We start from the raw sequence: 16,722 nt of genomic DNA on the forward strand, positions 1-16,722 counted from the left end.
TAATTGAAAGCATGGAGGCTGTGGTCTGACTGCTTTCGCTTCCAACAAAGTGTACTGCTGCGCTCCAAGCAGAAGATAAACAGGGAGACAGGTGTGACTTCAAGAGAGCGACGGACGCTGTAACCTGAAGCCCCCGCGCCCGCCGAGGCCCGGGAGGCTGCCCCAGCCGGCCGGGCTGCGCACTCCCGCAGGGCTGGCGCGGCTCTCGCTTCCAAAGTTGGAGCTCTCCGGGGTGGGAGGGGGCGGGGAGGACGGCGGGGCGGTGACGTCACTCCCAACGGGGATAAAGCGCCCCCGCCCGGGTCGGAGCGAGGACGCGGCCCGGCGCGGAGTGGCTGCCCCGCGCGGGGACACTCAGAGCCCGGTGGGCAGGAGGAAGGCGACATGCCCCAGACGGTGGTCCTCCCGGGCCCTGCCCCCTGGGGCTTCAGACTCTCAGGGGGCATAGACTTCAACCAGCCTTTGGTCATCACCAGGGTAGGTGTCGGCGTTCTTGCTTTTGCTGCGAGGTGGGGACTCCGGCGGCGTCCGGGGGGACGCGGTGGGTGCCCCGGGGCCGAGGGCGGCCAGAAAGCGCGCGCGCCCAGCTCCGGGGCGGCGGCAACTCCGTCAAGTGGCTGCGGAGCGGCTCAGAGATTGACAAAGTCCGCTCTAAAGGTGTCCCATCCTCTGGGTCCGCAGCCACTTTCCGAGGAGAGCCACTGGGCTCAGGGAAGGCGAGGCTGCCAGACTCGAGTGCGTCCTCGCCTTTACGTATTAAATGTTTGTATGTGATTACAGAAATAAAACACACCCCATCGCCCTTCCGTAACAAATGATGGGTCCCGGGTGGGAGAGACGAGGGACTGGCGCCCCCGGGCATTCCCTGGGGCTGGCGCGCAGCTGAGCGTTTTTCTCGTCGGGATGAAAACTTCAGCAGCGCGCTGTTGGCGGGGCACGGCCTGGGTTGGCCAAACCGGAGCAGCTCCTATCAGCCCAGACAGGGGAAATATTCCTAATGCGTCCTCCTGAGTTTCCAGGCATTTTGAACACATGTTTTCCAAAGCTGAGAACTTGGCTTAGCAATCATCAACCTCTGACTCCAGCTACAAAGAAAACGTGGCAGTTTAGTTTACCTGGTGCAAAGTAAACCACTCAGCCTAAAAACGGAAAATAATGCTTTAATATCAAAATCAAGCTTTACTTAGTGTTCTCTATTGTATAATGAGAAAACAAGGTAAAAATAAAACCTCAGGGTTTCTCTCTTATCAGTAAATGTGAAGAATTCTAAAGCATTATTTGGTCTAGTTGATGTTTTTCTAACAATGTTTTTCTTCATAGAAAATTAATGTATTATTTCAGTTATCACATATAAAACATTTAATACCTAAAGGCGTAAACTTTCAGTTTTAGTTTCAGAGTATTATACTTTATTTTCTTGTATTCGCATGCCATATTTTATAAATGTATATGTTGTAATCTGATTCATCTCATACAGATTTTGAACAAGCTAATACCTTTTAAATTCTGTTTTATTTATATATGCCTATGAGAATTGGGAACCAACATCCTTTTAAAAATATGTCAAAACATGTATCCTACAGACGCATACAATGGAACATTTCAAGCCTTGTTTTACATTTTTCAAAAACATATAAACATATCTGACATGTGTTTTTATATGAAACATGAAAACTGTTCAACATACCCCCAAAAACGTTCCTCAGTAGATTAAGCAGAAAATGCTTTAGTGACCTGGGCCAAGCAATTCCTATTATAGATTTACCAAAAAAAAAAAAAAAAACAGTTTCCATTATATCTAATAAGAAATATTTTTAGTTTCTGGAGTATAGTTTTTATTTAAGTTGAATAAACTTTTGAATCCTAACACAGAATAAATCATTAACTTCTAACAAAATAATTTCATCATGAAAATCTTTTAAGGTATTTATAAAAGAAATATTTTGCTATTATAGTATAATTGTATGTCAATATAAGTAATGATATACTTGAAATTTTGAGTTGTTGACATTATAAATGTTTATTTTAAATCAGTGCTTACATTCCAGAGTTGGACTACAATAGCCATTGGTAAATATATTTGATATAATGACAATTATTATTAGGGAAACCAATTCTATCTGGAATTTCTAACTCATAACTAATTTGTATCACTCATTTTGACATTTGGTTCAATAACAGTTTATGACCAAATATTTCACTTGATTATGCCTTTTCTCTTTAATTAATTCCAGGACAGCAGGTAAAACCAAATTATTTTTGTATCCCAAGCGTCCCCAAAGCCAGGTGTATAGTAGATTCTTATTGAATAAATAAGAATATTCATTTATTTATTCAATAATAACTTTTATGCTTTAGTGAACACCTGATTGAGAATATTTTCACTGAAATGATAAGAATAGTGAAATTTGTTAAGAAAGAGAATAAAAAGTATTACAGAAAAATAACTCAGTATTGTTAAATGGTGAATTGTACCGCTTTTAACATTTTTACACCATTTTGAAAGGTAGTGTGTGAGGTCGTAAGTGTATTATTGTACTCTTTTGCTTGCCAGGCATTGATGGGAACCTTTTATATGCACGAACTCACTGAAATCTCACAATAATCTTTAGGAGAGTAGCTGTAGTGACGTCCCCTTTTGCAAATGAGGAGAATGAGGCTTTAAAAGATTCATTAACCCGCGGATGGTCACAAGCAGTGGAACAGGCTCTGATGCTGGGTCTGCCTGCATTCTGAAGCCCACAGGTGAAAATGGACAGTTGTTCCGATATTTCCAAAGAGGTGTTTTCTGCCATCCTCTTCATCACTGGCCTTATTGATTCTGTCTTCAAGATCTGCCACTTTCCATCTTTTCTACCACTGTCCTTCTTCAAGCTTTCCTAGCTCCACACCTAGACATTTGTCTCCCCCGTCCAATTCACACAGCATACTCTTACTGTCTCTGGAAAATGCCAAGTTTTTTCCTTTCTCATTCTTAAAAATCCTTCAGTGGCATCACTGGTTTGTAGAGAGTGAAATGTGTGGCTTTAGCATCACATTCATGACTTTTCACCATCTACTATCCCAATTTGAGTTGCTAACTTCATTTCTTTCCTCTCCCTTCGTTTTCTCTCCCTTTCTTCCCGTTGCTCCACACGTAGGCAGTGGGGCTGCCCTCTGGACTGCTTATGGTTTCCCTGACATGCGTTTGCTCCTGATACCATTTTTCCCCAGATTTCTTTTCCCCACACCACACCACTGTGCTCTATGCCTGTGGAAACCCACTCCAACACCTCTCCCCAATCCTTCTTTCGGTAACAACCATCTCATCCATTTGATTACTGTAGCTTCCAGCCTGTGTAACCCCTCCTTATGTCATGCCTGTACCAGATATTTCACTGCATCTGTATCCCACCAAACGGCACGTTCCCCGAGGGCGGGAACCTTCTAATTTGGGGGGTCATTCAGGGCTTAGCACCGTGCCTAGTAGATCATATGTGTTGTAGAATAAATATAAACACAGTATGAATGATTGACTAGATGGTTCACTTTTTACATAACTTTATTACAAGTAGGTACAGAATGTGTTCTCAAAAAATATTTCACAAAAAGATAAGTGAGAATTGTTTTATTTTAGTTGACTTGTCATGTTTTTGTTTTGTTTTGTGCTTTTGAGACTGTCACCCAGACTGGATTGCAGTGGTGCAATTTCGCCTCACTGCAACCTCCACCTCTCGGGTTCAAGCGATTCTCCTACCTCAGCCTCCCTAGTAGCTGGGACTACAGGCACCCGCCACCACAATCAGTTAATTTTTGTTTTTTTTGTTTTTTTTTTTCCTAGTAGAGATGGGGTTTCACCATGTTGGCCAGGCTGTTCTCAAACTCATGACCTTAGGCGATCCGCCCTCCTCAATCTTCCACAGTGTTGAGATTATAGGCGTGAGCCATCACGCCTGGCCAATTTGTCAGTTTTAAATAAGTTCTTAATATACAAAGAATTGAAACACCAATGTCTGTACTTAAAGCCACAAAAGGTCCCATAAATGAGATGTGTTTAATCAAGTCGTCATTAAATCAGCTTTTGTCCTCTTACAAGCTATACCCTTCACTCCCCGCCTCACACTATACAAATACAGGCTACAGCAATACTCCTCGACAATGGGGCTCCAACTAGAGTTTGTAGGAGAGTGACAAATATAACTGCCTCCATCAATTGAAATTACAATTCACAAAATTAGGACACAGGGCCCTCACCCCTGTCATTGTTTACAATCCAAATAATCAGCCAGATGAATCTTTGTATTATTAAAAGGATCAAAAGTAAGGTAAGTCAAACACCAGACATTCTCAAAACAAATTTTTAGCAACTGGTTGTGATAAACACAATTTTTAGGAAAGCAGTTTCTAGGCAATAAGTGTGATAGACCTTGTGCAATATAAAATTTCAGTTTTGGATGTTCAGTTTAGGGGAGGGAGTTGTTATTTCAAACACCATATATAACTGGCCTAAGCATTTCACAGAAGAATTTTAAGGTTCACTTCTTTAAGTGAGCATCTTTTCTTTTTCTTTCATAAGACACTTCTACAAAGTCTAAGTTTTTGGACCATCCAGAGGCTAGATCTACTCTTACAGACAAGTTACAAATCATTTGCTTTGACAAAATTTCAGTATGGAATACGGTAATCCCCTCTCATCCACAGGGGACACATTCCAAGACCCCCAGTGGTTGCCTGAAACCTACATTAGTACCAAACTCTATATATATGTTTTTTCCTATGCATGCATACCTGTGATAAAGTTTAATTTATAACTTGGGCACAGCACTCGTGCACTTTGGGGCCATTATTCAGTAAAATAAGGGTTGCTTGAACACAAGCACTGCAATACTGTGACAGCCGATCTGATAACTAAGACTGCAAAGTGATTCACGGTGAAGAGTGTAGCATAGACAATGTGGATACGCTGGACAAAGGGATGATCCATGACCCAGGTGGGACACAATAAGACTTCATCGCGCTACTCAGCACAGCTGCAGTTTAACACTTATGAGTTGTTTACTTCTCAAATATTCCAATTACTATTTGCAGGCTGCAGTGGCCTCGGATAACTGAAACTGCAGAAAATAAAACCGTGGATAAGGGGAGGCTAGTGTACAGGGCAGGCTTCTTTTATGTCCGTGATATAAAATGATTGTCTAGATCTGATGCCAGTGTGTCTTTTCTCACTCAGTTTCTCTTTCCCCTCTTCTCCCTCCTTCCTACCCAGAGCACATCTAAGATCAAGATCATTATAACTGAGAATGCTGTACGAGCTTGAGGTCCAGTATAGAAAATGTTAGCATGTTCCTAATTTTTGCAGGCTTTAAGAGAGAAAAGTGTATGACTTTAAAATAAACTACATTTGAAATTTAATGTGATATAAACTACATTTGAAATTTAAACTTTTAGAAAGGACTGTTTGCAATTGAATGCAATTCTTTTCCGGGGTAAAACAAATGTAGTAGAAAGATTGATGTAAATAAAAACCTATTCAAGTTTGTTCTAACACAGACCATGTCTACATGGAAGTGCTGGTTTGTGTGTAACTCGTACATCCCACAAGTATCTACTGTGTGCAGAATGCCTTGTACGTGAGAGATGCTGCAAGCGTATAATTGTGGCTTAGACGGGCTTCTAACCCCAGAGAAGCTAATATCAGAAAAGAAAGAACATGTATATGAACTGCCGTCACACAACCTGTCCAGAATTCCACAAGAAAACCATGCCCAAAGAGCTAGGAGGTGTTGAAGGAAAGATTACCTGCAGGAGAGGCAATGCGAGGTGATGGAAGATTCTGAGCTATGGAGCGAGGCGGACCCAAGTGGGAATTTCAGGTTTTCTCAGGATGTGGGACCGTAACCAAGCTTCTTACACTTTCCAAGCATCCATTTTCTCATTTTAAAAAAGAGATAACTACTTTGTAAGATTGTCTTAAGAATTAAGTGAGATAGTAGTTCTCATTAGGAATCCAGTGATGGTTCTCAGCCCTGGCAGCATGTTAAAGCCGCCCGTATGACTTTTGAACACACCCACGCCCAGGTGCATGCAGGGATTCTGATATAACCAGTGTGGGGTGTGGCTCTAGAAATGTCTTTGGCAGCCAGGTGCTGCAGGGTTGCGGATGCCAAGGAGGCACGCGGAGTCTGTTTGCTAGGGAAGGAGAAGGAACAATGGGGTTTCTCATGATTTCGATCCGTGCCTGCTGTGCAGTGCTTCAGTGTCTGCTTGTCTCGTTCCATAACTATTTCAATCATTTTTATTAACAGAAACATCATCTCGGGACTATCTCGGACTTGCCTTACATCTCTGCATAAATAGGATATTATAGATGCTTTATCTGTGTTTTCAGTTAGCTTTTTTCCCCAACAGATCCAAGTAATATAGGTTGATGTGAATAACAGAAATCATCTGAGGCTCTTGTTAAACACATAGATTCCCTGGCTCCTCTCCTAGAGATTCTGTTCCTGATTCTGAGCATCTGGAGTAGGGCTGGAGTCTTTAATGTTAGCAAGGACCCCAGGTGATTCTTATAAACACACAAGTTTGAAAATGTGCTGCTAAGTGATTCACTGCTGTACCGTGTTCAATGATCTCTCCAGTACTTTTGATATTTGAGACCCTAATGAGCCTAAACAATAAATAATCCACTGAAAAGCTCTATGCCTCATTTCAGCTCTCTCTTCTCCTAATTTGGGAAAACAGTAATAAACTGTGCGTGCTAATACAAAGTAATGATACAAGGAAAGAATATAATAAGGCAATAAAATAATAACATAAAGTAATGCAGGGAAGTAATAGATTTTCATGTTTAAACAGATTGTTTAACTTACTAAAATCAGGCCAATTTCACAGACATTGTCTTTTTTTTTTAAGCTTCAAATAACTTTAATCAAATCAGTTATTCAACTATACACATCCATAGCTTTCTTTTAATAAGCCTACACTAACCCTTTAGTTTCAGTGAAAATTCTTTTTTTATTATTATTATACTTTAAGTTCTAGGGTACATGTGCACAACATGCAGGTTTGTTACATATGTATGCATGTACCATATTGGTGTGCTGCACCCGTTAACTCATCATTTACATTAGGTGTATCTCCTAATGCTATCCCTCCCCCCTCCCCCCTCCCCATAACAGGCCCTGGTGTGTGATGTTCCCCTTCCTGTGTCCAAGTGATCTCATTGTTCAATTCCCACCTATGAGTAAGAACATGCGGTGTTTGGTTTTCTGTCCTTGCGATAGTTTGCTCAGAATGATGGTTTCTAGCTTCATCCTGTTTGCAGATGACATGATTGTATATTTAGAAAACCCCATCGTCTCAGCCCAAAATCTCCTTAAGCTGATAAGCAACTTCAGTAAAGTCTCAGGATACAAAATCAATGTGCAAAAATCACAAGCATTCCTCTACACCAATAACAGACAGAGAGCCAAATCATGAGTGAACTCCCATTCACAATTGCTTCAAAGAGAATAAAATACATAGGAATCCAACTTACAGGGGATGTGAAGGACCTCTTCAAGCAGAACTACAAACCACTGCTCAACGAAATAAAAACACAAACAAATGGAAGAACATTCCATGCTCATGGATAGGAAGAATCAATATCGTGAAAATGGCCATACTGCCCAAGGTAATTTACAGATTCAGTGCCATCCCCATCAAGCTACCAGTGACTTTCTTCACAGAATTGGGAAAAACTACTTCACAGTCATTTTCTGATCACTGGCCTGGCTGCACTTGAAAACGAGGAAGAAGTAAAGGCATCATATTTTCTCCTCTCTCATTCCTCTCTCTATTTCCTTTTTCTTATCAACTCTCTGCTTAGAGGTCTCAGGACAACAATAACCAGGTTGAATACAAAATGACAAGTGGGATCTGGCCGTCACTATAAACCACCTGTCCTAGCTGACTTCTGAAAGAGCTGGTGACGTAGCTCTACAGCTGCTCCCAGCTCAGCAGCAAGCCACAGGTTACTTAGACACCTCTTCTCCTCAAAGCCAGAGCCAGTTTTCCTTGTCCAGCCTGTCTTAGAGAGCTGTAATGGGCAAAGGTGTGCGAAGGGGCTTTGCAAATGTAACATTTTGCATAAGTATAAGATGTTATTTAGTATTAATATTGTTAGTAAATTTTAGTAATATTCAGTATCTAAGATATTCAACTTAGATATCCAATAGCTATTCATTATCTAAGTCCAATACTGGGGGTATGACTCTAGATATCAATAAATATTGGACTTAGATAATGAAAAGCTGTTGTTCAGATGTCTGTTTAAAATTAGTGTGGACACATGCAGAAACAAACCTCCACTTATCCCACCTTACACTCATCCTAACCAGAGCTAAAAGAAAAGTTAGACTTTTCCAAATCAGAATTGAGTATTACATAACTTAAATCTATTTAGGTATATTAGAAAAGCTAAGTTAGGCTCTGAAAGCAAATATATTGAAATATACCTTCTTGTGTGTTTTTGTTTGTGTGTTTGTTTTGTTTTTGGTGAGGGGAGGAGGTCTACCTCTGCTGCCCAGGCTGGAGGGCAGTGGTGCAATCACAGCTCTCTGAAGTCTCAAACTCGTGGGCTCAAGCAGTCCTCCCACCTCAGCCTCCTGAGCAGCTGGAACCACAGGTGTGAACCACTATGCCTAGCTTTTCTAAGAAATATTTTTTTTTGTAGAGACAGGGTCTCGCTATTTTGCCCAGGCTGGTCTCAAACTCCTGGCCTCAAGCAGTCCTCCCACCTCAGCCTCCTGAGCAGCTGGGACCAAAGGTGTGAACCACTATGCCTAGCTTTTCTAAGAAATATTTTTTTGTGTAGAGACAGGGTCTCGCTATTTTGCCCAGGCTGGTCTCAAACTCCTGGCCTCAAGCAATCCTTCCACCTCAGCCTCCCAAAGCACTGGGATTACAGACATGAGCCATCATGCCTGGCCTGTGTTTTAACTCAAAGAAAATTATTCTAGTCTTAGACATTTAAAAATAGAAAATACTGATATTGACAAATTAGAGAAAATTGAAAGTTTAAGATTATTTTTATCCCTACAAATCACTCTGGGAATGGTAACTTTTGTTCTGACAGTTCTGAGTCTGAGAATGTTTCTGAATGGAAAACAGCTATGAAATGCCTCTAAGATATAATAATCCCCAGTTGTCTTCACCCAGCTTCTATTAACTGTTCCTACTGGAAAAATCATTGTGATAGCTACAGTGAGATGATTACAGAAATAAAGTGAGTACAATAAACATTTTAGTAATGAGACAGAAGATCCAGGACACATGAGAACTTATTATTTTAGCAATTTTATTTATTTAGATGAACTTGTATCTTCCCTAGAACCACAATTAGATAGCTAGAATAAGCAAATAAAGAAAAAGCAAATGAATTAATTGCTGATCCTCAAAGCATTAGAAATAATCTAGTTTCTTCCTGGAGCAGTTTGAGATTTGACTTAGTATGTATTGTTCTGCTCTGTTAGAAACTCGCAAACGTAGCAATGACAAGTTGACATTAAAAGCTATAATCTTTGGGCATATAGGGACTAGTTCTTTTTATGTAAGCTCTGATTTAAATGCTTTTTAATTGATTCTTCAATTATTCTAAGTACTGGGGTATACACTGTGAATTATTAGAAACATACATCATATTGTACCTATCTTCAAGAGCATCCAGTCTAGTTGGGAAGACAGACAATACACAAACATAAAAGTACAAATAATTTTCATTAAGGAAATAGGGTATAATGGTGAAGAATGATGGGGGAAGGACTAGAGAAGCTACTTCAGATGTTTGGCGAAGTCTTTCTGAGAGTGCAGGATTTGAACCTAGACCTAAAGGGTGAGAAGGAGTGAAGAGTAAGGGAAGCATTTCAGGCAGAAATAAGAGTGCATAAAAACCCCCAGAAGGGGCACACGCTTGGCCTACATGAGGAACTAAAAGGAAATCAGAATGGCCACAGCACCATGGATGAGGGAGAGCAGGAATCATGTAAGATGATGTGAGAGAAGTAGGCAAGGTTAAGACCCATGGGAGCTGTAGGCAGAGGTGTATAGTTGGGATTTACCCAGGAAAATTGGGAGTAGGTATACTGGTCAAAAGAATCATTGCCCTTAACTGAATATTCAATGGTAATGATTACCACCTTTCTATTTTTAAATATTTTAAAGTATGGAAAACCATATTTTCCCATATTCTGTATTCTTAAGTATTCCTGTTATTCCTGCCCCTGAAAGAAAAACATGTGGACAGCATAAAATTGGATCTCGCTTTTTCACCTAGTTTGATAGTCTCTGTTTTTTAAGTGATGTGTTTAGATGATTTACATTTAATGTAATTGCCGATATGGTTTAATTAAAATCTACTGTCTTGTTAGTTGTCTTGTGTTTGTTTCATCTGTTCTTCATTCATGGAGAAGAAACCATGAGTGAATACAAACTTCCTTTGTGTCTGTGGTTTCCAGGAGTTCTATACGCTCACGTTAACTCACACTGGATCTTTAGCAATTTGTTAATAATTTTAGCTGAATTCTTCATAACAGCTAGTATGGGAGCCCCATCTTCCTCCATGCAGTTGAGCCTGTGCTCATGTCTTGCCTTTGCTTGAAGGCACCTATCTTTCCTTAGATTTTAAGTGTATTGCCCTGTGACTTCAGCTTTCTGAAGGGTTCAAGAGAAGCTAAAATTTTGTGTATTATCTGGCCTCTTCTTGTTAGTCTCTACAGATTTCTAAACAAAGTGTAATAGACTGGGTGGCTTTTAACAACATAAATTTATTTCTCACCATTCTGGAGACTGGAAATCCAAGGTCAGGATACCAGCATGGTTGGGTTCTGGTGAGGAACCTCTTCTGGGTTGCAGACACCTCACTTCTTATTGTTTCCTCCTTATTGGAGACAAGAGAGCTGAGAGCTCTCTCCGAGGCCTTTTTCATAAGGGCACTAATCCCATTCATGAGGGCTCCTCACTTCTGACCTAATTGCTTCCTAAAAGTCCCTCCTTTAAATACCATCACATTGTGGTTAGGATTTCAACATTCGAGTTTGGGGGGGGACATAAATATTCAGTCCATTGCATGCCTCTTATGTGAATTTTAAAGATGATAAGTAGTAAGGATTGCTATATTTGGATTGAAAGCAGTTTCAATCTGAATATAAAAGTTGTCTGAATATAGTAAAACTCTATTCCCAAATAGAGACTTCTGGGTGATGAAAAATAAAAAATAATTTTTAAGACAAAAAAATGTATGATTCACACTGGGAATTATGTAAGATGTTTTAAAAGAGAGTAACAGATACAACAATGTCAAATGTGGTTAGTAAGAAACAAAATTATTCAACATGATGAGAAAATAGACCTAACTCAATTGACCAACTGAGAGTTTCTTAAGTTAGATTTACAGTTTTTCTGCCCAGTGAAACATTTAACATGTTACCAGGCTGAAATACAAATGTCAGGCACAAAACTCAAGATATTGCAGGATGTTCGTTTTTAAATGGTGCCATGATTTCTTCCAGATTACACCAGGAAGCAAGGCAGCAGCTGCCAACCTGTGTCCTGGAGATGTCATCCTGGCTATTGACGGCTTTGGGACAGAGTCCATGACTCATGCTGATGCGCAGGACAGGATTAAAGCAGCAGCTCACCAGCTGTGTCTCAAAATTGACAGGTGCTTCTTAACTAATGGTAGTTAAATCTGATCTGTTTTGCAGGAGAACCTGAACCAGAACTATAAATAACTTCATCCTCCTAGCAAGGAGTGCCACAGACCTAGTATTTTGGCTGGCTTTTTTATATATCAACTACTTAATTCTTTACTAAAGTCAGTCAATCTAGCAGTTGTTGACAAATCATTTCTAAAAAGGATTCTCTGGAATGTTAGAATAATAAAAGAGGCTGAAAGAATTTGTTCCAGTAATAACCCAGTTAATTAACTATGAAAATAGAACAACTATTGGCCACATAAACACTGAACAGCACAACTAGTTATATCGTTGTTCTCAGTGTGATAGAGAATGGAATGGAATGGAGAGATTCCCCTGAAAGAATCTCTTGACTTGCCCAACTGTAATTGTATTAAAAACTGGCTGCCAATATCCTGTCTGCCATTGGCTGTTTTGTACAGAATTCAGCCCAGAAGAACGTTACAAGTGTGAGAGTGCATATACACAAGGGCATGTTAAATACTGAGACATTTCTGACCCCACCCCCCAAAAACACTAAGAAATTGAGCCTGATCTCCTGCCATCAGATCTCTGATCCAAAACTGAACCATGATCATAGTAATTTGTTATAGTGGTTGTTACTGTGTGTTCATCCTGTTATGATTGTACTTGCAGTTTTCCCTGCTGTGGTACAGAAGGATCAATCAATCCACCAATCTGCCGTTTCATGGGGTGAAGTAGATTCTTTCACTCTCGATGCGTAACCTGTGTTCATGCCAAGCTTACAGTCCCTTAGGAGCCATTAGGTCACAGGCAGATGCATGGGAAGGGTTGGACAAAGCACATTTCCTTGATGCCAGTAACAAATCCACCTGACAGATCACTCACTGTCTTCTGCAGTGGCCTCAATAGGACTGGAGGGAAGTAGGGAGGTCTAGGGAACTTGCCTGGTGGTCATCTGCAGGGTGTGCCTGCAGAGTCTCCCTCTCCTGTTCCCCACGTGCATTGCAGGCCTCCTTCCTCCAGAAACTGCACAGTGTACTCCAGGCAATTTTTATCTAGTCTACAGTCCCCAAAAGGACATTAAAAATGTAAGACTTCGGCCAAGTGTGGTGGCTCACACCTGTAATCCTAGTGGTTTGGGAGGCCAAAGTGGGTGGATCACTTGAGGTCTGGAGTTCAAGACCAGCCTGGCCAACTGGTGAAACCCTGTCTCTACTAGAAATACAAAAATTAGCCAGGCATGGTCGTGGGCACCTGTAATCTCAGCTACTTGGGAAGCTGAGGGAAGAGAATCCCTTGGACCAAGGAGGAAGAAGTTGCAGTGAGTCAAGATTTTGCCACATGCACTCCAGCCTGGGTGACAGAGGGAGACAACATCTTAAAAAAAAAAAAAAAAAGACTAATTAAATGGGAAAATACAGAATAATCAGCAACAAAGAAATAATTGCTTTTGCGTAAGTTAGTGAGGGTTGCTAGTATTTTCACAAACATAATGGGAAATTAAAGTATACTAAAACTGAAAGTACCATTAGAATTTGAAGTTTACAAATTTTATTTTATTTCCAGGGCAGAAACTCGCCTGTGGTCTCCACAGGTATCTGAAGATGGGAAAGCTCATCCTTTCAAAATCAACTTAGAATCAGAACCACAGGTATGAATTTTAGAGCAAACGTTATACATTGTATTTCCTTTTAAATCATTGGGATGCCTTCCAAGGGGAAGAAGAGACAAATAGAAAAATTGGAACAAGCCACCTGATGAAACTGTTGTCTGTCATTCTTCTCTGAGATTCATTTATATTATCCGTGTTTTCTTACATCAAGAAAAAGTAGTGTTCCTATGTGAACATCTTGTTGAAAGACAAAATATGCTCCCATCAGAAAGAATTTGGCTAAATCTACAGAGTACACTTATTATTTCTTTCATTTCTTATGATGGATTTCTGTGAAATGACCATGAGGTAATCTAAGGAGTTTAAGTCGTTAAAGCAAGGCAAAAATAAGGTCTACCATTTGAAACAGGTGCTCCAATCTACTAGTTATTGTGAATTTCAATCCTTCGAGGTCTTCACCCAGATCTCATTTTATATTCTTCTTTAATTCTCACTTCTGGGATTCTATAATTAAATTTACTCTAAGAAAAGAGTGTTGCCTAGTGTGATCATGGTGATATTCTGCCATTACAGCTGAATTATAAAAGATAAAGGATTTTCTCTGGAGGCAACTGTAATAAACTAAATTAATCTAATCATCTGATGCTGATCTATGTCTGCTTTCAAAAGGTCCAAAAAACCTGAAATTAGATCAAATCTTGATTGTGATGTACTGAGAAATCTAATTAAGAAAAGCATTTTATGACCTCTACATAGAAGCTCTAAAGGTTTAGAGATACAGATGCGTACGTACATTTACTACCCCTTCTGAAACACATGTTCCCGCTAAACTGATTAGATATTCCCAGCATGTGGTTTTTCTCTATAACTGATGAAAGGGAACTGAAAACATAGTTGTAATTTATGCTTAGAAGTACTTCCCCTTTCAAGAAAATCAACTCCTGAGTTTGTCCTTCAAGTTTTCCACTTGTCTCCATACGCCTCTGATTTCTTTTGCGAAAAGATGTTGAATAACATCAGTACATGTATCTCCTAGGGCTTCTCAAAGATTAGAATAAAATAATACAAGCAAAGAATTTGTCACACTGAGTTGTTCATAGAAATACTCAAATAAGTGGTAGCTCTCCTTATTATCAGTACGTTACCCCCACCCCAGGCTGGAATCAGAAAGTCTCCTGGCCTTCCTTGCTGGTGAGATAGTTAGCTGCCTACATGATAGGACGTCCTAGAGGCTAGGAATGCCTTCTTTGTTGCTATTACAAGGGTCATGACAAGTGGATCCAAGCTTTATTTTCAGTTAAAATAGAACCTCTCCAGGAGAAGAAGGATCCTGAGCAATATAATCTTTAGAGGAAATGAGTTTATTAGATTATTGTCCTAGAGTTTTGACTAAAGGGAAGGTGGAGTCTGAATCTAAAATCCACTAAAAGCAAAAAGGAGGAAAAAATAAGCCCCAAAAGGAGTGATCAGAACAGAGAATATTCATGAAAGCAGGAAGCTTGAGGCTGTTGTCTTCCCTCTAAGTCCCCCAGCTCAGTCAATAGCCCACAGCTCAATAAATAGCTGACAAATGGATGAAAGGAACTGAAGGGCCTAAAAATGAGCTGTGCATTTTCTAACATTGCCAGGACCTGTCCTGGGAGCCAGTTCTCAGAATGGTGTTCTGCCATTACTCCCAGCTGTTGCACGGAAACTAATCTTGAAAGTTGAGCGGGGCCAGGCGCATTGGCTCATAGCTATAATCCTTTGAGAGGCAGAGGCATAAAGATTGTTTGAGCTTCAGAGTTTGAGACCAGCCTGGGCAACATGGTGAGACCCCATTTCTATAAATTTTAAAAATTAACCAGGGCGTGATGGTACACACCTGTAAGTCCCAACTCCTCAAGAGGCTGAGGTGGGAGGATCGCTTGAGCCCAGGAAGCCGAGGCTGCAGTGAGCTGTGATTGCACCACTGCACTCCAGCTTGGGTGACAGAGCAAGACCCTGTCTCAAAAAAAAAAAGAAAAGAAAAGAAAAAGAAAGTTGAGTGGGATGCTTAGGCAGGGTAAGACTTTCTGCTCTTTGGGGTAAGTGAGCAAAAGATAAAATGGATGGCACAGATAATAAATACAATGAGAAGGGATCTGAATGCTGATGGCGACTCCCCATGACATACTAGGTGGGCTGGTGAATAACGATACCTCTAGTCAACTTTTGCTTTGCTAGAAGAAAAGATTGGAAGAAAAAAAGAAAGTTCTTGAGGTAGAGTTCTCACTTGTATCTAGCCCTTTGCAGAGATGCCCAAGCCAACCTGCTTCCTCCCACCCTCATCAATTTATCACCTGGAGGTAACACATGAGAAAGAGAGACTATATGGTGCTTTTGAAAATTAAAGTCAATATACATGCATTTATTGACCACTCAGCCTCTTACTACCTGGACCAACTAGATGGGACTCTGCATTTCCTTTTCCCTACACAGCACACATCCAATATTGCACTGCACCCTTTGTAAATTATTTTTCCATGCAAGAATTTCTCCTAATTTTTAAACCCAGTTTCATTAATATGAGATGCAAGAAATGAGGCCGACTAGACAGATCTGACCAAAGTGCCAAATCCCCAGTGATCCTTCCTCATGGTTGCATCCCTCACCCTGGCATGTAAGGTAATTCAGCAGGTATTTACTAAGCACAAAGTGAGTTTAGACCAGGATGGGAGCCTGCGTTTTGCTAACATCTCTCCAGAATTGGAGTTTAAGGGTGATTCTCCAAGCTGTAGCTCTAGCAGAGGCTTCTTTTGTAAGTCTATGAGTATTAATTTATGACTATGGTTATTCTAAGGATGGGATTTTAAGGCATAATCCTAATTTTAAATACTCTGACCTCTTGTCCATCATGTATTAGCCCTTGTGTCCTACATTTGGGGGTTAGAAAATATGAGTATTTATGATACTACAAATGGGAAAAATGAGATAAAATTGCTTTTTTAAAAAAGGTTAAGATTAGGTTAAGGTCTATAGCAGCCAGTCAGATGGAGCCTTTAAACGTTCCATTACTTGGCATCATGACTAATTCTTACTGACATCCTCTCCAAGAGGCCAGTGTTTGAAATGCTCCAAGATAAGAACAAATTCAGTTCTACTAAAGAACCAAAGGATTTCTACTCCTTATGAGACTCTCAGGCCAGATTTCCGCATGGCCAGTTTATGTGACTTGGTCCTTCAGGACAGACATTCCCCACACGAAAATAACTAAATTGCAGTGTATCTTCTGCTATCCAAAAATCCTGTAAACTAGAACAAAATGTGCCGATAAAAGTCGAACAGTGAGTTTCACTTGTGGACTGAGACTGGAGAAAAGCTGAGCTATGGTTATAGGGTTTTTCGTTTTTCTAAGTAATACAAAGCTATACAAAAAAGACGTCTTTTTCTTTTTTATCAAAATGACAACTCTAC

General features: G+C 40.3%; 1 protein-coding gene across 4 annotated transcripts in view; it reads left to right on the forward strand.

The window, feature by feature from the left end:
- The first annotated feature begins 212 nt into the window (after nucleotides 1-212).
- The window catches only part of PDLIM3 (PDZ and LIM domain 3), a 34,631-nt gene continuing 18,121 nt past the window's right edge, over nucleotides 213-16,722 (forward strand). The window contains exons 1-3 of one of the 4 annotated variants that reach the window (XM_010377959.1): nucleotides 213-477; nucleotides 11,526-11,677; nucleotides 13,242-13,326. In XM_010377959.1, the coding sequence (XP_010376261.1) occupies nucleotides 385-477; nucleotides 11,526-11,677; nucleotides 13,242-13,326 (330 nt within the window). In that variant the 5' untranslated portion in view covers nucleotides 213-384. The remainder of the gene's footprint in view (nucleotides 478-11,525; nucleotides 11,678-13,241; nucleotides 13,327-16,722) is intronic. The other 3 variants (XM_010377960.1, XM_010377958.2, XM_010377961.1) reach the window with 3 other exon arrangements.

This window comes from Rhinopithecus roxellana, chromosome 2, assembly GCF_007565055.1.
Source record: "Rhinopithecus roxellana isolate Shanxi Qingling chromosome 2, ASM756505v1, whole genome shotgun sequence".
NCBI classification, from domain to species: Eukaryota; Metazoa; Chordata; class Mammalia; order Primates; family Cercopithecidae; genus Rhinopithecus; species Rhinopithecus roxellana.